Source organism: Anabas testudineus, chromosome 18, assembly GCF_900324465.2.
Source record: "Anabas testudineus chromosome 18, fAnaTes1.2, whole genome shotgun sequence".
Taxonomy (NCBI): domain Eukaryota; kingdom Metazoa; phylum Chordata; class Actinopteri; order Anabantiformes; family Anabantidae; genus Anabas; species Anabas testudineus.
The window spans coordinates 19084756-19106693 of NC_046627.1; the positions used below are offsets into that span (position 1 = coordinate 19084756).

The 21938-nt window shown below is 42.2% G+C and overlaps 4 protein-coding genes across 5 annotated transcripts; 2 read left to right on the forward strand and 2 right to left on the reverse strand.

Annotated features, from left to right (window-relative positions):
- Positions 1-3733: 3733 nt before the first annotated feature.
- Positions 3734-6224, reverse strand: smim20 (small integral membrane protein 20). Its single transcript, XM_026353168.1, has 3 exons — positions 6040-6224; positions 4471-4527; positions 3734-3958 (listed from the first exon to the last, which is right to left on the reverse strand). The coding sequence occupies exons 1-3, from the start codon at positions 6146-6148 to the stop codon at positions 3915-3917; spliced, it is 210 nt and encodes a 69-aa protein (XP_026208953.1). The 5' UTR covers positions 6149-6224; the 3' UTR covers positions 3734-3914.
- A 68-nt stretch (positions 6225-6292) lies between these two features.
- On the forward strand, positions 6293-12119 carry man2b2 (mannosidase, alpha, class 2B, member 2). The gene is made up of 19 exons (XM_026353531.1): positions 6293-6496; positions 6661-6807; positions 7028-7133; positions 7219-7391; positions 7537-7652; positions 7935-8112; positions 8214-8412; positions 8512-8702; positions 8836-8992; positions 9206-9342; positions 9553-9830; positions 10020-10211; positions 10342-10585; positions 10671-10781; positions 10855-11047; positions 11137-11283; positions 11388-11500; positions 11614-11731; positions 11816-12119. Exons 1-19 carry the CDS (start codon positions 6362-6364, stop codon positions 11911-11913), a joined length of 3033 nt encoding a protein of 1010 aa, XP_026209316.1. The 5' UTR covers positions 6293-6361; the 3' UTR covers positions 11914-12119.
- An 849-nt stretch (positions 12120-12968) lies between these two features.
- Positions 12969-16921, forward strand: si:dkey-19b23.7. 2 transcript variants are annotated; one of them, XM_026353340.1, is made up of 8 exons: positions 12969-13143; positions 13408-13479; positions 13561-13632; positions 13736-13935; positions 14171-14234; positions 14371-14536; positions 14796-14993; positions 15214-16921. In XM_026353340.1, exons 1-8 carry the CDS (start codon positions 13081-13083, stop codon positions 15336-15338), a joined length of 960 nt encoding a protein of 319 aa, XP_026209125.1. In that variant the 5' UTR covers positions 12969-13080; the 3' UTR covers positions 15339-16921. The 2 variants fall into 2 exon arrangements, with proteins under 2 accessions (XP_026209125.1, XP_026209126.1); XM_026353341.1 differs by having other exon boundaries at positions 14874-14993.
- si:dkey-19b23.8 (protein FAM43B) lies at positions 16917-20347 on the reverse strand. The gene is made up of 3 exons (XM_026353342.1): positions 20117-20347; positions 17855-18589; positions 16917-17525 (listed from the first exon to the last, which is right to left on the reverse strand). The coding sequence occupies exons 1-3, from the start codon at positions 20130-20132 to the stop codon at positions 17440-17442; spliced, it is 837 nt and encodes a 278-aa protein (XP_026209127.1). The 5' UTR covers positions 20133-20347; the 3' UTR covers positions 16917-17439.
- Between the last annotated feature and the right edge of the window lie 1591 nt (positions 20348-21938).

The window sequence follows — 21938 nt, forward strand, 5'->3', positions numbered from 1 at the left end:
AGATTGTGAAGTTACTCTGAACAGTTGTTGAGACAGTATGACCATGCCGTACTTAGAGCCATACTTGCTGCTGTTTTATCACCATGCTAAGTTAGACCTGACAGTAACGTGTCATTTAAATACAAAACAATTGTTCTAATTACTATTCTAACTACTGTGAAAATAAGTATGCTATGAATGTTCGCTCCTAATTACTAGATGAATGTTTATTATGAGTTCAGCTAAAAACACAGACTTTAAGACAGAAAACCTACTTAAGATGTTTTCACACGTGAATCGCTGGGTGGCCTAAGCGGCTATGCTCTATGTTTATAACCAAAACTTCCTGTAAAAATCCAAATTACACGAGCCACCAGGAAGGAGAGAACACACAAATCACGATTGCATCATCTGCCCCTTACCATGGGCTCTGTATGCACGCCGCAGCAGTGAACTGCAATGCCTTCACGACTGGGCAACAGAGATGCAACCTAAAACAAACCATAATTATCTATTTGTGGTCCTGCTTAGGGCAGATATGAACATAATACAAAAGTACACACACGATGTTTGGAGTTCCAGTAAATTCCACATCCCGAGTTTAGTCTCTGAGGTATACTGGGTTCCTCTCAGCTGAACTCCTCTTTTCAATGACACATTAGATGTAACTCTAGCTTTCTCCAGACCACACTGTCACCGGGGCAGCTCGCCTCGCCCGGCCTGCTGAGAGCCTGTCCAGTGCCTTTTCTTCTAGACATTGCTTCATGTGCTTTTTGAATCCAGAATGTTGACAGATCTCCTGTAGATTGTTTACAAGGTTAAGTAGCGTATCAGTAACAGCGCAAATGTAATGATTACTTTTTACATGCAAAGTACTTTAAATGTAGTGTATTATTAACACACACAATGCATCTTATATATCCTGTACCCCTGCATGTGCTCCAAAGATATGCTATGGTGCATCAATAACACATACACTCCTCTTCAAAAGTATTGGAACAGTGAGGCCAGTTCCTTTATTTTTGTAAGTGGTTACTCCCTTCAGTCTCCTCTTTAGCAGGTAAAAATATAATAATAATAATAATAATAATGTCTATAACTGAGCTTAATCAAAGATTAGACATCTGCTTGAGTTCAGAGACCTGACACTAAATGAGCTACTACTACATGAAAGAAGAATGTTGGAAAAAACGCGTCACGACACATGACTTCAGCTCTGCTTTATCTATTTTTTTTAAAAAGTGTTTTTTAATGAGCCTGTATCTGTAGACTTAGTCTCTTACGAAGTTGTACATCAGAATTTAAACTATATTGAATATAACATATAACTTTATCTTGATTTACAGTGCATGTTTTAAAACCACTGACTTCAGGGGACTGCCAGGAACAAGACTACATATTATTACTGTTAGTTGCTGGGAAGTTTCATTTTCTCTTAACTGCCTTATCTCTGATGAAACAACTTATGGTTTTATCATCAACGAGTGGACTGAATGTTCAATTTATTTTTTCTGTCTGTTAAACAAGTTGCTTCAACTCTAGTTTTCATTTCTGCCTCTGGTGTATTTCTATTATTTTACACTGATATTTTAGTATGTATCGCAAATCCTCATGCTCATACTATTTTGTATAGTATTTGCTTATTCTATAATAACAAATAAATAATAATAAAGTGGACATGCTGAGGTTAGAGTCCCAGAGTCATTTATGAATGAGCTGTATATGGGATCTGTTTTGAGTTCATTGCACCTTTACATATTGCATCATGTGGGGGTACCCTCTCTCTTCACTGGTGTGTGTCCAACCCATCAATTAATAGTCGATATCGATAAACAAACAACCATAAAAATCCTTCTAAGCTGTAAACACTTCCCTAAATAGAAACGAATTCCGCCGTCCTCTGTCTTTAATTACAGAGTTTGTCATCGAGTCCCTTTGGAGCTCTCCCAAATTCTTGTTTTTGTTCACTTATTTTCTTTCTATTTTCCACACGGCATAGTAGGAGTGAGGCGTTTGCTCTCATTTTACGTCCCATCCCGCCCCTTCCCGCACGCTCTCTGCTGTTCCTCCAACCCTGTGGCCTGTCTGTCAACCCTTGTCCCCATGGCAATTAGCTAGAAACCTTGGCCAATTATCTGCTGCTCGTGAACACACGCCTAACAGAGCGACAACGTGCCACCACCCTCCAAAACCTCCTCAATAGCTGAGAGAGATTTGTGTGATTGGTTAATGGCAGCATAGTAAAAGTGCTGCGGGGGTGACAATGTCGAGTTCATTTGGTTTATAGTGCGATTTGACCCTACTGAAAGTTTTATTGTGATGGGTGTCTATCTACATATTCATCTGAATGGGACAAGAGCCACATAAAGAGGACTAGACACCACAGAACCGTAAAAGCCTGGTGCAGACTTGAGGCCCGCTTCAGAAAAACAGACATAAGGAGAAAGTGCATGTCTAACATGAAGTGTCACGGAGATTCAAAAACTGATTCACGGAAAGGCAGCACTTAGAAGCTGAAAGCCATGCTGCACAACCTGTTACATACTTTGCCAGGCAAAGTAACAGAGATTGAGTGTCTTTCTATTCTGTGTGTAGGTGACGCGTCCCCTCAAGAATGTGGTTCTCTTCCTCTCTCCGTTTGCTTCAATTTCCCCTCTGGTTGCTTACTTCACTCACACAGCCGAGGAGCTGTCGCTTGAGGAATCTGGAAAACACCAGCGGGGAATGAGAGGAATTTCTGCTTTTCGTTTTTCCTTAACCACCCCCTCACCCCTTGCTCTCTTTACTTTGGACGCCTCTGCACAACCGGGGCTCTTGAGTTTTCTCTTGTTTCTGAATGTAGCCCAACAATAACAACCTCTCATAAACAATGGGGCTTGTTGATTGGGGGGTTGAGAAAGAGAGTGGCTGTTGCTGGCCCGTGCAGTCGGCTTTTTTGGCAGAGGGCCTCACGAACGGTCCTAAAAGGCTGAAAGTACAGGCTATATCGAGGACTGTGAAAGATTTAAGGGCAACTTTTAAAATGCACCATCTCTGAAGGACCATAAACACATGCTGTAGTTCTTTCTTAATCTATCTTCCCTCCAAAAGGACTTTGATGAACCAAACTCTGAAAGGGGATGCTGGTCAATGTCAGGAAACCACAAAAGTACAGGGAGAAAATGGCAGTTTTGGAATTCTCTGCTTTTACAGCAGCCGTGGACTCATAAAGCGAGTCTGGATCACATTGAGTAGGATTCTGAATAAGACGACCATAGAGCGCTGCCCTGTCCTTTCAGCCTATGGGCAAAACACAGCTAGAGTCACATGCCATTTAAACAGCCGAGCAACAGTTAAACCCTCTGTCTGTGACAGGGAAACGGTAATACAGAGTGATGTGTCCTGGAATAACTCTGCCTTTACCGTTTCCATTTTGGAAGATGATAGCACACATTACTGGACATTGTCCCTCATGTGCCAAACCGTTTTTATGACTCGCACATCAGCTGAATCAAAATAAGGTGTCACAATAGATTCTCGTGAATAAGATGGGTAAACACGCCACTATTAGATTTTATTATAATTTCCTACAGGCTGCATAACAGAGCATGGCTTTTGGAAATACTGAGGTTTCTTTCCAAAATATCTAAGATGCACAAACAAAACATTAAGCAGTCGAGTGCATTTTGCATCTACAGGCAGACGTCAGGCGCCCCCTTGTGGACTAATGACAACCAGCATCTTAAGGACACACATCTCAGGAAAGCAAGTTGTATTAAAGTGTTCAGGGATTTATTAGTTAGATAATAAAGTAAACACATTGTGGACATCATTCACTCATGCACACACCAAACACTCAAACACACCAATCAAAAAAAAAAAAAAAGATGTTCTCCAGCCAAAGTCTTCATCGGTATCAGACACTGATATTAATCGAGCTCGGCTGACGCTGGTCATCATTTCTCTGCAGGCTTGAATGGATCTGACCATATCTTCAAACCTTTAGACGGAAACAAAAAAAAGACAAAAAAACAATCAGAATAAAGACAGCATTACCAATGAGGCTCTGAATTCCATGCAACAGAGTTCTCACCACACCTATTCATGCTCAAACTGCTAAATGATTGTGCTGTACCATACAAAACAATGCTGTATGCAACACACTTCTTTGGTTGACTTTGCAGTGAATTCAATGTAAGTCACAATTGTCCTGATACTGTAAAAAGAAAACCCCTAGCTGGTGCACATGACATGTTGTCAATGTGTAAATTTACATTAACCACAATAAGTACACTATATTCTCACATACTGTAAAAACTAAATACAAACCAAGACCAAACCACACACACACACACCAGGTTACTACTGCTATATTTATTTACAATACTTTAGCCACCACAACTATTGTTAGGCACATTATATCTAGTGCATACAGACAATATGTAAACTATGCCATAAATATAACACAGCGACAAAACCAATGCCCCTGTTGACATATCTGTGTTCTCTTACCCACAGGTTGAACATCTGCCTGGTTGATTCCTGCCCGGTTGATCTTTTGGATTTCTCCTAACAAAGAAACAAACAGTACAGTATTTAGTGTCATAAACATGATTTTCGTGTTGCAGCGGGTTATTATGGGCCCTCATTGTTTGTCTGCACTGTCAGTAACACTAGGAGAAGTTTATCCACAATTGTCTGTGCTGGCTAGAACTGGTTCAGAGAACAAACACTGTCCAACAACTGGAGTGGCTGTCCTAGACATATGTTGTAACCACAACTATTTCCCTTAATGAATTTTCCTGGCATCTCTCTTTGTCCAAGATGGTTCAGCTACATGTTAATGGTTTTGAGGCACTGGAAAGGAAACCTCATGGTGTTTAGTCAGAAACTATACTTGACTTCTTGTAATTTGTGTGTGTGTGTGTGTGTGTTGTGTTTTTGTTTTACTGTTCAGGTTTTCACATTGGTGGTATGGTTGGTATGTAATTAAACTCATTTTAAATGTTCTTTGTTCCTAATTTATATGCCGAACTGCTGTTAATTTAAAATAGTTTAGGTGAACAATGCTTTTAACTGCAACTAGAATAGTATTTTGTTTTTACTTTATTACTATTACTTTTTTTTATAACTATAACCTATACATTTTGTATACAGAGTTTAATTAGTCAGTAAGCTGAAAAACATTACAGTACTGACAACAGCAAGGCTGAAAACAAACAAAGAATGAAAATAATGTAAATAAAAAGGTTGTTGCAGGTTGTTGAAGAACAACTGTCAACCTTAAATCTTCTTCTCATCATTTCTGCAGCTGCATAATATCTGTCAGTGATTTTAAACTGAGGTTCTTTCACTTTTGGAGACTGTTCACTGATGAACTAAACATAATGAGAGAAGACCAGATGTGAAAGAGGTACACAAACTCAATACTTAGGCAATAATGCAAGTACTTGCCTTAAAAAGGTACTACGGCACAAGTAGAAGTACAATGTTAAACCTTTTACTCAAGTTAAAACACATGCAGTACAAAAACTACTACACCACAATCTTGTTGAATGCTATTAGTATGTATCTAACTGTAATACATATTTGTTTAATCAACAAATAAACACAAATAAATAAATAAGGACAAAGACCTCTTGTAATATACTGTTAAAACAGTAGCGAGTTAAGGTGGAGCTGATTTAATCAGCATATGTGCGGACAGATAATTAATCAATTTTAACGAATCATCATTTATTTGTTGATTACATTTTATATGTGAAATCTACATCTGCCAAAAGTCAGTAGTAAATCAAGCTGCCATCAGATGTAGTGCAGTAAAAACTACCTGTGTAGTAAAAATAAAATGGAAATACAGCACTTGAGTAAATGCAGTTTATAGGTTAGCTAAGGTTGAAGGCTAACGCTTGTTTAGCTAGTTGAATTCGCCAACTAAACATTTATGTGTAGCTATAAAGAGTAATAATTCCTTAAGACACTGTTAATTTGTTTACAGACATTATCATTCATGAAATTAGGCTGCACATCGTAAGCGGATTGTGTAACATTGACGTTAGCATTTAGCTCTTAGACACTTACTGTAGTCTTCTTTATGCGTCAGCGGGTAGAAATATATTGGATAAAACGCAGCTGCAACAACCGTGACAAAGCCTCCAAATATCAGCGCTACTCTCGTATTTTTTGACATTTTAATGCGGCATCAGATGATGAGTTTCACCTTCAAATCAACGTGCACCGTGTTTACACGAATTACTTCCGGGGTAAAGAAGGCGAACGTCGAGCTGGTTTGGTCCGTCCGAGCTTCCGTAGTGAGGAGTCACATGTTGTAGGACAACAATAACACGGAAGTCTGGATGAGAAGTGAAGTTATCCGAGAGTTCTCCTACTTTACGGGTTAAATATGGGATTTTTAGCCCTTCTTGTCTTTGTTTTTTGTTGCTGTTGCTCTAATGGAGTGACAGGCGAAAACAAGCCAATTCAGACATTTGTGATTCCTCACAGTCACATGGATGTTGGCTGGGTGTACACTGTCCAGGTAGCTTTCTATTTCTTTTTACATGACAAAACCATGACAAACATTTACATTATTATTACAGATTTTTCTTTGATTAAACTACCGTGGGTCATATAATATGGTTAGATTTGTGTAAGAATTTATATATGAGATTCACATTAATGAAATTCAAATATGATTCACAGGAGAGTATGCATGCCTATGCAGCCAATGTGTACACCAGTGTGACTGAGGAGCTGTCAAAGGCTAAAGACCGGAGGTTCATTGCTGTGGAGCAGGAGTTCTTTCGTCTATGGTGGGACACTGTTGCCACAGATTCCCATAAAAGACAAGTAAGGACATGTAGTGAGTCATTTGTCTGTACTGAAACACATTTAAATATTGCAACAGTGGAACTGTTAAAGGTAGAAAATGAAGCACTGTTCACCCCATTAACTATTTCCTTTTTTTACTGTAATCATGTGTGTGTGTATGTGTGTGTGTGTGTGTGTGTGTATAGAATAGTACTTCCTATGATATATAAATGATGATGTGTCTTGGTTGGCTTTCTAGGTACGGCAGCTTGTAAAGGAAGGGAGACTTGAGTTCATCATTGGGGGACAAGTGATGCACGATGAGGCCGTGACTGATCTAGATGATGAAATATTGCAAATGACAGGTAGTTTAGCACAAGTCTGGCTCCATTTAGCATCCATTTTGGCGACAAGTCATTTTAATAACCCAGAGCCTTGCTGCTGTTTTAGAGGGTCATGGTTTCCTCTATGAGACGTTCGGGGTGCGTCCTCAGTTCTCCTGGCACGTGGATCCGTTCGGAGCCTCTGCCACAACGCCGATCCTGTTTGCCCTGGCAGGTTTCAACGCTCACCTCATCTCTCGCATTGATTACGACCTCAAAGACGCCATGCAGAAAAATAAGGTATTAGCTGATGCCTAGTTCCAAATACTTCGATGACTGGAAACACGTTTCTTTCTAGATATTCTCATATATTTTCTTTAAAAAATCGTATAACTATATTCTTCTTGTTGTTGTTGTTGTTATGATTTATCTCTTTTTGGGGCAGAAACTACAGTTTGTTTGGAGAGGATCTCCCTCTTTGAAAGCCCAGCAAGAGATCTTCACCCACACCATGGACCAGTTTAGCTATTGCACTCCATCCTACCTGCCTTTCTCCAACAGGTACACCGTGCACATAGTAGACCCTCTATAGCTCCAATTATACTGCATAGCAGCCATAACACCACTAAATGTAAATGTAAAAGTAAACTTGCTGAATAATTATTGTTCTCCTACTGAACAAATGTAACAAACATTATAAATATACAGATAACATACCAAACTTGATTAAATAAAATACTAAATTTAAAAGTGATGATTAAAAAAAAAACTAAATTGTAAAGTAGTTCCGCATTAAGAGAAAAGAGCAGACTTTCATTAAAGACATGTTATTCTATATCTCAGCTCTGGTTTCTATTGGAACGGAGTAGCCTTATTCCCAGACCCGCCTAAAGATGGAGTCTACCCCAACATGAGCCTGCCCGTCACCAAAGACACAGTACATGCCTACGCCCAAACAATGGTGGACAACATCAAGCAGAGAGCTGAGTGGTTTAGGACTAATCATGTGCTCTGGCCATGGGTAAATAGAGATTCTGGATGCTGTTATTTTCCCAGTGGAAAAACTAGGTATAGTTTTATGGAGCTGCTTTGACTGTACACGTGATTTTGGTCTTGTTTCAGGGCTGTGACAAACAGTTCTACAACTCTTCAGTGCAGTTCAACAACATGGATCCTTTAATAAAGTACATCAACCAGAACAGCAAAGAGTTCGGGGTGACAGTTCAGTATGCTACTCTGAGTGAATACTTCCAAGCCATCTACCAATCAAATCTTACATGGGAAGTTCGTGGGAGTGAAGATTTTTTACCATATTCCACTGGTGAGTATCTAAATCCTAAAATAAAGCATCACCAACTACACATTTTCTTCAGTTAGCTTGTTGATATAATTTACTGCGACTCGTGTTTTTATTTCCTAGAACCCTACCAGGCGTGGACAGGGTTTTATGCCTCCAGAAACGTTTTGAAAGGACTAGCTCGACAGGCCAGTTCCCAGCTGCATGCAGCGGAGACTCTTTTCACGAGCTATCGAGTCATGTTCCCTGATGGACCTGTAGCTAAAGACTGGGCCCTGAGCAAACTGAGAGCACTTCGCTGGGCTGTCTCGGAGGTAAACATTCATAAGAAGTGAAGTCAAACTGTCATAGTGATATTTGATTTTCTCTTTTATAGGAGCATAAATTGTGATCTTGTGAAGGTTCATCTCATGTGGACACCAAATATTATTTGCTGCTTGTATGTAGGTGCAGCATCATGATGCCATCACTGGCACAGAATCTCCCAAGGTGGCTGACATGTACCTGCAGCATCTAAAGCAGGCCATGATGGGGGTGGAGGAACTTCTGGCTGCTCTTTTCCTGCTGCCTCACAGCCTTAACAGACCCAGCATCCTCAGAAAAGGTTTTTAGTAATTTCAGTAATTGATCATAGATCATAGTCTTTTAATCTCTGTGTTTATGGATTAAAGGAACAATTAGGTACAATATGTTAATTTGTGAGTTACTATGCTGATTAGTTACCTCCTGGGATCTAGCAACATAATTAGTGGTACTCATCTCTAACTTTCAGGTTGCAGTTTAAATAATTACCTGGTAATTACTCTCCTTCCTCCAGATGTTCATCAGCCTCTGGAGCAGCATGTCATCGTTTACAACCCTTTAGCGTGGAACATCACCACTATTATCAACATAACGGTGACGTTCCCGAACGCAGCCGTCTATGATGACAAGGGACAGCCAGTGCCTGCACAGGTAGTGTTTGTGTCTTGAGTATCATAATTAAAAGCTTATATGTAGCAAACGTTTGAATGTTACATCACACATGTGGCTGTCGCAGGGTTTTAATCAATGTGAAAGTAGAGTAAAGTCACATCAACACTATGAACATTTCTCATCCAGTTTTGCATAAATTAATTTGTCTTCAAGTTTCGACTGTAACAATATCGTGTCTGTGTCTTCCAGATCCAGAGGTCTGCCCAGTCCAATGTGACCAATGACCTTTTCATCATGGTGGAACTTGGAGGCCTCCAGCAAAGGAACTACTTGATTAAGTTCTCTGAGAAGCACTGTTCTCAGAGGCCCAAGTGTATGTGGACTTATGAAGCTAAAGGGGTTTTGTTTGAGAGACGTAACATCCAGGCCTGGAGGAAAACCGGGAGGAGGCTCCTGCCTGTTCTGAGTGGATGCTACAAGCTCATGTTTGACCAGGACACCAATCTACTGCACAGCATCACTCATCTGTACGATTTTAACTGTCTCATCGGTTATCTTGCTCCATACAGATATACTTAAAAGGATTTTTCAGTTTCAACATTTAAAAGACCAAGGAGTTAACAAGTAAAGAAAATAATCTGCCTTTTTTGTTGCTCAACATTTCTCCTCTTCTAAAATAACTCTCTGTCTGTTCACTTCTCTCTCATCCATGGTAGTCAGGAAAAAAGAGAAGTGATGATGACTCAGGATTTCTGGGAGTACCATGCAAATGGAGATGTAAAAGTGGGGCCTATCTCGGATAACTACATCTTCAGTGCAAATAGTTCATCTGTGCGAGCCTACAAGGCTGTAGAAATGGAAATTATTCCTGGGAAGATTGTGTCTGAGATCAGACAGTACTTCTACAGGTGGGTAAAAGGAACTTTTTATTTTGCTTTTTGGTTTCACTAATGTTTCAGTTTTAGTTCCTCAGCTTCTATTTTCTCGGCCTTAACTGCCTTAACTCATTCTTATAAAGTCATGTGTTCTGTCATCTAGAGAGGAAAGTGACAAAGACTACGCCTACTCAGTCACCACCCGTGTCCCAGAATGCTTTGGGACCAAAGCGCGGTGTCTCAGGCTGGAGCAGACCTACTCCCTGGGTCCCCTTCGTCTCAACACAGAGGTTGTCCTGAGGACCAGCTCCTCCTTGAAGAACAACAGGACCCTGTACACAGACGACAATGGCTACCAGATGATGAAGAGGCCGTACAGGAAGTTCACTAATAACACTTTGGCCAGAGTATGTCTTGATATAAAGTGGGTGTAGGAAGATGTTAAAATGCTAAAGAACACAGAATAATCTATGTACAACACGGATTTTGCAGAACTACTTCCCCATGGTTCGTGCTGCCTACATTGAGGATGATGTTAGCAGGCTGGTGCTAGTCAGCGACAGAGCCCACGGTGTATCCAGCCAAGCCCACGGACAACTAGAGGTAAAAAATAAAAGCCAGAGTTAACATCTGTCCACAGTGATCCATGGTAATGCATGTCCTGTGAATTTCCCAGGTCATGCTCCACAGGCGTCTTTGGAACAACTTGCCCTGGAACCTTGGCTACAACCTGACTCTCAACGACAGCTCAATAGTGATGCCCACCCTGTGGATGACGCTGAGCTCCATCAGCGCCACCTCCACGCGTTATCAGAGAGAGGCGATAGAGCTTCAACACAGACCTGTCGTCGTGCCGATAGACCAACCCAGTGTGTGCTGTTTTAAAATGCACTGTGACAACCTCACTTCTATATATTTTGTGTTGGTTAACCAAGTTTCCATTCTTTTGCACTTGTAGAGAAACCCAAGCTGAACATGGAGTCTAGAAGCAGTTTTCCTGTGCATTCAGTCGTTCTGCCGCCCAACCTCCACCTGCTCAGCCTCAGTGTCCCTGGATGGAACTACAGTGCTAATCACGACGTTCACCTCAGCCGCATACACTCTGGTCAGCAGGGAGAAATACTGGCACAAGAAAATCTCTTCACACGCACTGCTTGTGTTGCTGAGTTGCATTTGTAAATTAATACATTTTCTATGACGAACATCTAGGTAAGGGGGAGCACTCAGAGCCAGACTATGATCGGGTCCTGCTGAGAATCATGCATCTCTATGAAGAAGGAGAAGATCCAGAGCTCTCCAAGCCTGTTTCCATAAACGTAAAGGTAATCATGTGGAGTGTCTGTATAACGTTAGAAGGAAGTATTTAGATTTAGAGAGATAGAATTGTAGAAGTAGAATTTGCATTATATTTTTCTTTTCCATTTGCCGTGTGCAGGATCTTCTACAGGGCATAGGGGAGGTAAAAGAGTTGGAGGAGCGTTCTCTCACTGGCACCTGGGATCTCCCCAGTCTGCAGAGGTGGAAGTGGAAGACAGCAGACAACTTAGACACAAGTAAGATTTATTTGATTTATTTGAACAGAGACAGGCTCTATGCTTTACAAACTATCTTTTATCTTTCATTTTATTCATTTTTAGAGTTTAAAACATGTCGGAGCTGTGGAAATTTCACTGTGACCATTGCTCCCAAAGAGATCCGGACCTTCTTCGTTCACTTCAGCTCCAGCAACTTTTAGTTTGAACTCTCTTGTCTTCTGTGAAGATAGACCATCTTTAAATCTAACATGGAAATGCTTTCAAAGATCTGCCTCACTGACAACTAATGCTCTTTTTGCACACTATGTTGATTCGATAAGAATGTGTTGATACAGTGTGAACATTACACCTTTGAATCTGTTCATTTTCACTGAATAAAATTATATTTTTGTCCTGTTTGTTCTTATGTTTGAGTCAAATGTCTGACTTTGACTTTGTCTTACATTGAGGATGAAGGTGTGAGGATTAAAGACGCAGTCACGCATTCGTTCCACTGAAAGCTGCTCAAATGTTGTACCAGCCATCTCTTACCATGAGTGTCTGCAACACATTGGCTTTTGTATTTTGTATTTTACTTCTATATAAGAATTTATTTTGAGGTATTTTACACCTAGTGAAGTAGTCTCTGTCTCCTCCATGAATGCACAAGGACATGATGTAATCACACAGCAAATTTCCTTGTCAGGCAGTCAAGATGAAATGCTACATCCAGTTAATTTCAGAAGTAACTGGACAATGGAGAGAGTTTTTATTATATTGCCTTTATATATAACAACAATAGACTGTAAATACAACTACTTGAGAAGTGTATTATTATTATTATTACATATTTATTTTAGGAGGTTTAACAAAAATGTGGCATTTACCATTTAGGAATTATAGTTGTTTTAAGCAGAGTTATTCCATTTTTGGGGACAGTAGGTATTTGGACAATTGACAGACAAAAAGTTCATTGACTGGGCACAGTCTATAATCTTGTTACTTCAATACAAATGAGTCAGATAAAAGGTCTGGAGTGTACGAATATTAATTTAAGAACAAAAACATTGCACCTTAGGAAGACTACTAAGAGATTCACAGTTAAAATGAAAATAATATGTTTGGTGGACAGTAACATTTACAGTAAACTGCACCATCTTTGCTGTAGTGAGGCACAAACACTGCACTGTCTCATCAGTGGTAGTCCCCCACATGGCCGCTAGGGGCTCCGTGCTCCACATCCCCATTACAAAACCAACTTCATGTTGGAAGCGACAGTGAATCCTCCTAAAGACAACACCCGAGCAAAACAAAACATTGGTGTGCTTGTGCATCAGGATGGCAGCTAAACAGAGCAGTGCCACCAAACATCACAATGTGTGGTTTTAATGTTGCCATGCAGGAGCATTAGGAATGAGACGTTGTCTGCGATTTGGATCAAGATGAGCACTGTAAGTCACGTTTTCCTTCTAGCGAGCTCTTTTATTAGCTGCAGGATGTTGAATTAGCACCTGGCGACTCCACACAGCAATTTGTATCGTTTAATCCAACGAATGGACTCTTTGTTATCGATGGATATGCAGGATGCTGTGAGGAGGCGTTGCTAGGATACAAAACTGGGATGGTGCTGCTAGGTTTCAAGGTGGTGCAGGATTTACAGGTTTAAGAATAAAGAAAATGATCTAATGCTGCCTTTTGCCTCCTTTGTGCACTAGAAACGAGAGAGGGAGCAGAAGAGGAGGCTGCAGCACTTCCTGAGTGATATGGCTTTGCTTGGATCTTTACAGGTGGGAATAGACACACAGAGTAAAATGCATGGAGTGGAATAAACATATCAGCGTGGTCACACCATTCAGTCTTTCTCACAGGGTTTTAAATACTTCCAGCCTTGGCTCAGAGGGAAAGAGGAGCTGTTGCTGACAGTTGTCAATGAAGATCTGGTCAGTCCTGTAGATAGACTGTGTTTATATACACCTGTAACAACTATAACAGAGGCAGTGATCCGTATTGCTGTCTCTGTCACCCACCTGTCTGGTCCTGCAGGGTTGGCGTTCCCCAGGTTTTGCAGTGTCCAGAGCTTCCTCCTATTCCTCCACCAGCAGCTGCAACAGCAGCGATGTCTCCCCCAGCAGCAGCTCCCCGAGCCTCGACAGCCGGGGCAGCTCACCACTTCCTGGGGAGGCTCCAGGCCCACGAGACTCCAAGTCACACACACACACCAAGCTGCATTCACACACTGACAGGTTTGTGTTCATGTGTCTGCACATACAGAAGTGGCACGTAAATATTGGAAGGCGTTAAGCATGAACCATTAGCTGCATCACCTACCTTCTCCATTTTGTGGTTGAAATGATGAGGTGCCAACTCGTCAATATAGAAAATAATCTTTAGGTTGCACATCCCAAAGTTCCCCATAGTTGGATTTCTCCACGAGACACACTGACACACATAGGTTGCACTCTTTGTTTGTATTTGCAGGGAACCCAGCAGCGAGGAGCATCTTCTCCCAGCATCCCCCAGTGAAAGAGAGATAGCAGTACCTGTAGGTGCTTTAGCAGCCTTGTTTCTATTTAATTACAGACATAAGCTCAATACAATAAAGGACGCTTCAAAGTGAAATAGGCATATAATGAAAGACTGTTCTGTTCTCCCCTTAACTTGAACTCATCTCTCAACAGGAAGTGAACTGCACTCTGTTTTTATTGGCTGGCTACATCAAGTACGGACGCCCCTACGCCTGGATACGCTCAAATCACGAGCGCTTGGTCAACATCGGCGGCACTGATTCAATGGTCAAGGACACGCCCATGAAACTCAAGTCCATCTCAGACTGGCAGACACGAGGTATGGAAACAATGTGTGGAATCCAAACAGGAGAAAGTTATTGTTTCAGGGCACATATTGAATAATTGCACCATTTTCCATGAGCTAAATCAGATGCAGATGTTTTTGCTCGGGTTTAAGCTTCTTAGAGACTACTGTTTGGTTTGGAGTAGGTTTGTAGGGGGAAAAACTGTAGTTGCTTTGGTTTTATATATTGTCTGACTCCTGAAAATGTTTTGAATTAGAATAAATTTGAATAAAAAAAATATTTTTTATACAGGTATTCGTGTGTGGGACGTCATCAGCGAGCTGGTGTGTCTCTGCACTGTTCCCTCTCCCTCCAATCCTTTTGCTCTAGACATGCGCTACATCAAAAGCCTCCCCCTCCCTGACCGTTTCCTTGTCACGGGGGCTCTCCTCAACTTCCTGGAGATGTACGTGGTTTACGGGAACCGGGACGAACTGCACTATGACAAAGGTGCGATTCTGATGTCACGAAAATCTTGGAATACAACAAGAGATGTCAGTGTTGTTTGATTTTATTGCACCACTGTTATTCATGAAGCCAGCAGGGGACGCTGTTTAGCTACATACTAAATAATAATCAGACATAACTTGTCTCACACCAGACTTGGCTACATTTTAATTTGAGGTTTCCATTTAGCGTTTTGGGTCATTTCACAGTTTTCTTCTTTCAGTTATAGAGGAGGTGAAGCCTCTGAGGCGTCTCCACGTCCAGTCCCTGCTGGAGTTACAGCGACACAGAGAAAACCCTGCCTCGGCCAGCAGTGCAACAGTTCAGGGCTTCTCTGGAGACGAGTGACTGATCATTTGTGATTTATGTCAAGAGGAGTTGTCCTCAGTGCACTTTTAGTGACTTCTTACAGGGAGGAAAAAAAAAAGGACAATAGGTTCAAATCTTACTTAACTTGTGGATTGTTGTGCTTTGGTGTATTTAGCATTTGCAGACGTCTTACACATACCAGGTATCTGAGGAGAGCTCTGTGCACTGCACTCATACACACACTTTACAAAGCTATTTTGTTTTCTTCAAGGCTGCACCATCTGTAGTTGGAACTGCATCTGCGTCTTTTCTACAGTCGAGTCAAGTGTCGAAATGTTTTGGAAATGCAGAAACACTGCAGAAATAACCCTGGGAAGTGAGTCACATGACTAATACTAAAAATCCCAGGACCTTTCTGTACGTCTTGCCCTAGCACCTTAAACCCTTCAATCTCAATCTCTCACTCGCCCACACACACTTAAAGTCACAGTAGTAGAAGTTAAAGCTGTACAACATGACAAACAAATTGTTATATATATATAAAAAAACTTTAATATATCATAAAAAGAGATTTACTTAAATATGTACAATGACAAAACAGTACATTGATAAAATATATCTTAGAGCAGGCACTTTAACCCTTTGTCTGAGATGAAGGTTGTGCCATTTGTAAAAGATACACCACGAGTACAAAATGTTAAAATGAACGGACAAAAACCGAGTAGCAGTAGTCAGTCAAAAAAAAACGAAACAAAAAAAAAAACACCTTTGCTGTTAAAAATACGGCGACTTCTATAGCTTAGCTTTGGTCATGAAAAATAAAAAGCAAGAACAACAATGAGAAGTGAATGGTAGCCTCTGGGTGTATCACTAAAATCTCATTTGTAAACTGGACAGAAATCGTCGTCATGCGAGTGTGTTATGCAATACTGCACATAAGAGCGCCTACAACGGTCACTTAAGTTGTACGGCCACGTTTTATGGCTTGGGGTAATTTAGAACAAGCCAAGGGCTCAAGAGCTAAAAGCAAACTGTAGCATCTACTGATGAGGCTCGAAATGCAAAGTCACGGCTGGATGCGGAGAGTAATTTGTTTTGGGTTTTTTGTTTTTTTTTAAAAGGAGATTCTTTGTCTCAGATTTCCCCTGTTGGAATGCAGGTGCATGTCCGCGCATTCGCCACAGAGGCTCCACATGGGAACACAGAGTTCTCAGTGTTCAGACCAAACAAACCTGCAAGTCATGGTTGACTGTTTTCTTTCCACATGCATGCAAACTATTTAGCACTGTGAACAGCCAAGATCTGTTGATGTACTGCATCAGGAGGAGGATTTTGTTGAACCCTACAAGTTCTGCAACATTTTTTTAAAATTAAGCAGATGCTGATAATAGGGCCTATCGTACAAATCACAGATGCAAATGTCCTATTTAAGTGCAGTAAAAAAATAAAAACACTTGATTTGTCAAATAGAAGCTAAAGTGATGTTAGATTTTAAGTTACAAAGCATACAGAGCATTTGTATGACATGCGTGCACTGAGATCAGAAGCCTGTTTGTTATTGAAAATAAAAAATAGAAACGTGCTTGCTTGTGCCACAGGGTTTAAAAAAAAACAAAAAAAAACAAATAAAAACTTGACCTGTCACAAATGTCAAGTAAAAATTTGTCTTTAAAAAAATAAAACATTAATCAGGACTCTTGTTTTTCCTGTTTTGACTCTGGATCACGTGGCCACCAGCCAGTGTTATTGTTGACTCAACTGTCTCTTTCCAACAGACCGTACTTTTCTGTGACTTAAATATCAAGTCAACAACCAAAGAAGGGCCATGGAAGTGAACCAGTCAAGTCGTCAAATGACTCACACTCAGCCACAAAGGTGTAGACAGTTGAACAAAAGCAGCTGTGAACAGCTCAGCTGTGTCGAAAACCCTCATGTCCATTCGCTCACTGATTACGGCAGCATCCACTCTTAAGCACAGTCCTCAAAATGTCCAAATATGGACTTTAACCACTTCCCGTGGATTCATCCCCTTTTGTCGGTCCTCCTGCCTTGTAATCATCCCCTCCCCTTCAGTGCTTGTCATACTTGAGGTTGCCATCATCTTAACGTGCTCCCATATCTAAAGGGTTAAAGCCAGCGTTCAGTTCCAGCTGTCGGCGGCAGATCCTCTCCTGGTGATGGCCCTGAGGGGGCTGCGGGACACAGAGCTCCGCTTCTTCCAGCGAACTGAAAAGAAAACACAAGCGAGTTAGTGATGTTTGCCCGGCAGCTGCAAACGAAAAGCACCAGCGTTTAAAGATTAATGTCATTAAATTAGCATGCAGCCAGCCCAGATGCACGACTCTGCGGTGCAGCGGTGAGGCTGATCATTTACTACTACACCACTTTGTTATATACTTCATACTTTCACTCATGGTGCCTGGCAGCTTTGGAAATCGAATCTTTCTAAACAACTGTCAACCTTTAGTCTCTCTATGTCTTTTTGGGACGTCTGTGATATTGTGATGTGAGCTTTGGCTTTGGAGCCTCAAACTACACCAGTAGTGTCAGCTCACCTTTTCCCAGACTGGCAGGCAGCGTGGAGCTCTTTGTGTTCACAGGCGAGTTGGATGACTCTTCTACACGTTTCCCCTTCGCCTCTCCTGGTGTCAGCGTGGCCGAGCCGTCCTGTTGCCAGTCGCTCAGCGCCTGCTGGAAGGAATGAGCCAAGCAAGCCGTCATGTCTCGTGCCCGCTCTGCCCGGCTGCACCAGAACACCCGGCACTGCAGCTGCTGTCCGTGATGTTTGCAGATGTACAGGAAGACATTTGGCCGCTTGGCATCAGCAGCACAGTACGCAATGTCCTGCAGATACGTCTTGGTGAGCTGCCGCCCTGTACTCAGCTCCTTGACCTCAACGTATCGTGGGCGCACCACCAGAGCGTGATCTTTGCTCAGTTTCTTCCCGTTAGCAATACCTTCGAGCAAGTGGCTAATAGCGTCCTGGGCCTGCTCTCGATCCAGAGAGAAGATTTTCTCTGTGCCCAGGTAGTGGACTTTGAAGAGAGGATCACCATGGGATAGAGACTCTGTGCGGTCGCGGCGGAAGCGGCGACGCAGCGCAGCAGGAGAGTTCTTCAGCGTCTGCATGAGCTGGAAAGTGCTGAGAGACATGGTGTGCTTCTGGCTGGGTTTGGAGGAAACTTTAGCAGAGACGTAACTACTGGTGGTCTGCTGGTCCTCCTCAGAACCTCTCCCACTCTTCCACCTTACGTCTTTAAATGGAGCGTAGTTGCATCCACTGCTGTTATCTGAAATGAGACCGATACAAACAGTGATATTAGCACATCTGTTCAAAGAAGCATGAAAAGTGTGAGAGAGGCAGATGCTTAAAATGTGTTCAGAGTTAAATAAGGTGAAGATTTTTTGGAAGAGGAGTTCCCTAGCTATGAAGCAACTCCCGATTTGTTAATGTTTTTTTGTGCAACATTATGTTTACAACGCCCAGATGAGAGGATGAGTTGGAGGAAGGGAGGAGGCGGCGAGTTGCACAGTCAGCACAACTTGTAACACAGCATGGGAACCAAAGAAAAGAGAGAACACCAGACAGACTCGGTTACAAAAGTGATGCAGTCAGTGAGGAATACTCAGTCACACGTCGTGAAATATTTACACAGGCGTTAAATATTTACAGTCAGCTTTGGTTTTGTCCTCTTAGCAGTGAACCTTTTAGAGATGTACAAACATACTGATGCAATGGAAACAAGCCAACATGTCTCAATTTAACTTTAATGCAGCACACACAGTCACACTACACTGATCCTTTCTTTTAATTTAACCACTGCAACAGTTATCACCATACTATTAGTTTCTAGAGAACATCAAGGCGCCTGTGACCTTGCAATCTCAAGTCTTATGTAACTACATCTGGCCTCCCATTGTCTCCCATCCTACAAAAATGACAGAACCGCCCGTTCTCCATTGTGTTGCACTTTATTTTTTCCCGGTTCTCTTTTCTTGGCCATTCTTTCAACATCCCAAGTCCCCTCCTAAGAAGGGCGATGCAGAGAGAACCACCGACTGCTCTGAGGTGATGGCCATTGTTAGTGAACCCCTTGTGCAGGAAACAGCTTTGCATTCCCTCCCCTCTCTAAATATTTCTGCTACAAAACAATAGCATGCTTCTGAGAGTATGTCACATCACAAAAAACAGGCAAGTTGACCTAGAGTCCAGTCTGGTCCAGGATGTGTACACCAGACACCCGTGCTGCATTGCATCACAGCACCTGGAGAACACTGGTTTCTCCAGTCACCTGTTAGAATCCAAAAGGACATCCAGTAAAGACCAGTACAGCCAAGCAAATACATGTGATCCACAAAACCAATCCTCCGGTTCATGAAAGCTGTCAGACCCAAATGCATAGTCCGGTTGTTGCTGTTAGGGGAAGCAGCAGGGAGCAGCTGCTTCTTCAGTACAATGTGCATCCTGCTAAGCAGAACAGAGCTGAACCGCTTCCAGCCTCAGAATAAAAAGCAATACCATGTTCGCCTTTTTTTCATGCCGAATTAGCAAACAAAGCTTCGGGATCCCACAGAATAAATCAAAAAATATGATGGGCAACGTATAATCTCAGTTATAAGCTAAATACTATTAAATTGAAATATTTGACAGCGTGGTTCGGCGTGCGCCAAGCGTCCAGTAGAGCTCCATACAAAAAAAAAAAGAAGCTGCAACACTGTCAAAAACCAACTTATGAAGAGATTCATAGTGTTTTATTTATTGTAAGTCACACTATTCAAAGTATCCTTTGCACTTTTCCTAAACGTGCTCGTCTTACCTGGCCACAGTTTCATGCAAACGACGTCGTCGTGCACTTCAGGTGAATGGTTCAGTCCCGTGATGGTTTTAAAACACACCTGGCGCTCCGGCACGTCGCCTCTGGACCCGGGTTATCCTCGGAGCTCAGGGTCCCCCCTGCTATGTGAACACAGACTGAGCTGAGCTGAGCTGAACTGAGCTAAACTGAGCTGAGCTGAGGAGCTGAGGAGCTGAGGAGCTGATGAGCTGCTGTGCGCTCCCGTGTGAACTGAGTGAATCACTGAACCCGTGGGACGAGCCTATTTAACGTCGGCCCCGTCACACGTGCACGAGCACTTGCGTGTGAGCAGGGGGGGGGGTAATGTTTTACAAGACCGCAGTGATTTACAGCATCATACACAGTGGATGATGTTCACTGGCTTCACGTCCACCTACTGTGTCTTCGTCCATTTGGAAACTGTAGTGGGAGTGTTTGCACATGTGATTAGTTATTAGTACTTTTTATTTCTCATACAAAAGTAGAATAGAAGAGCATCAGAAAGCATTGGCTGTTTTAAAGGATATATGCAAAGCTGTAGAGAGGAAACATCTGAAACCCACTACCACTCATTACCATCACATTGCGTCACAGCCTGTCTCTAATGGGGATTGTTGGCCCCCGCTGGTTCAGATCTGCTTCAAGTGTTTATTCTGGGGGCATTTTTGAACAGTGGCAGAGGAAAACTTTAAACAGTTCCATGTGTGTATGTGTGGCTGGGTGTGCCTGACGTGGAGAAACAGTAGGGCCCCTGTTTCTTCTGGGTTTGGCCCAGCAAACAGTTAAGTTCTGGACGTCACACCTGCCTCCGAGCCCAGCAGTACACACTGGAACTATTCTCGGGGCACCGGTGACATAATGGACCATCTCAGACGGGCACCCACCCTCATTACGTCTCACACAACAGGCAGCGAGAACAGAGTCAGCATCCAAACTGCAGCATAGACAGGAGTGCAGCTGCAGGTCTCGAGCATTTGAGAAGATCTAGCATCGAAGGGACAGGATACAACGAGGCCTTTAGTGACCTGCTTCTTTGGTGAAAACTGTAGGGGTCCAAGGACAAATCAGACGAGCTCGACTTCACAGGTTTAACCCCAAAGCAAAAAAGCAATGTGAAATAAATTAGCCATGCGAGCAGCATGTCTCTATGGATGCATACACCGTGCCATGAATGCAACCTCAAGCGTGTGTTTTACACTCTGTGTCTGTTTACTGTGTTTTAGTGAATGTGCATTAGGCACATCCAAAAACACGGGTGTCAACACACTGACTGTTCACCTCCTGTGTAAACACCCATGCTGGAAAAACCAGCACAGACCAGCATAGAAATGATGCTGGTCTGTGCTGGTTTTTTCCAACAGGATGTATTTGAGTTGCTGCTCGTGCTCCGGTTTCACACAGTGTGAGATGGTAAACAAGGTTGTAACACCAGACTATTGTGTGTAAGCTATTTCTTGCACAGAATGATAATGATCCTTGGCCATTTGTTTCCTGCAGTATTGCGTCTGAACATCATCAGTAATGTAATTGCGGGCGTGCTGATGTTGAGCATTTAACTCAAAGTACCTCTGTGTCTAAGCAGAGCCTCACAGAGCCACGGACAACGCCGGCTCTGATGAGGTTGTAATCATCTGCAGCCATGTAAATCATCAAATGTCAATATCAAGTGAACTGGAGAGTAAAACTGTTTTTCTACTCTACAATTAGCAACAAGAGATGAATTAGCTGGTGTGGATACTATTACAGAAACACCAAACTGTTCAGCAACAAGCAGCCATTACTTCAAATGCTGGTTGAGTAAGTT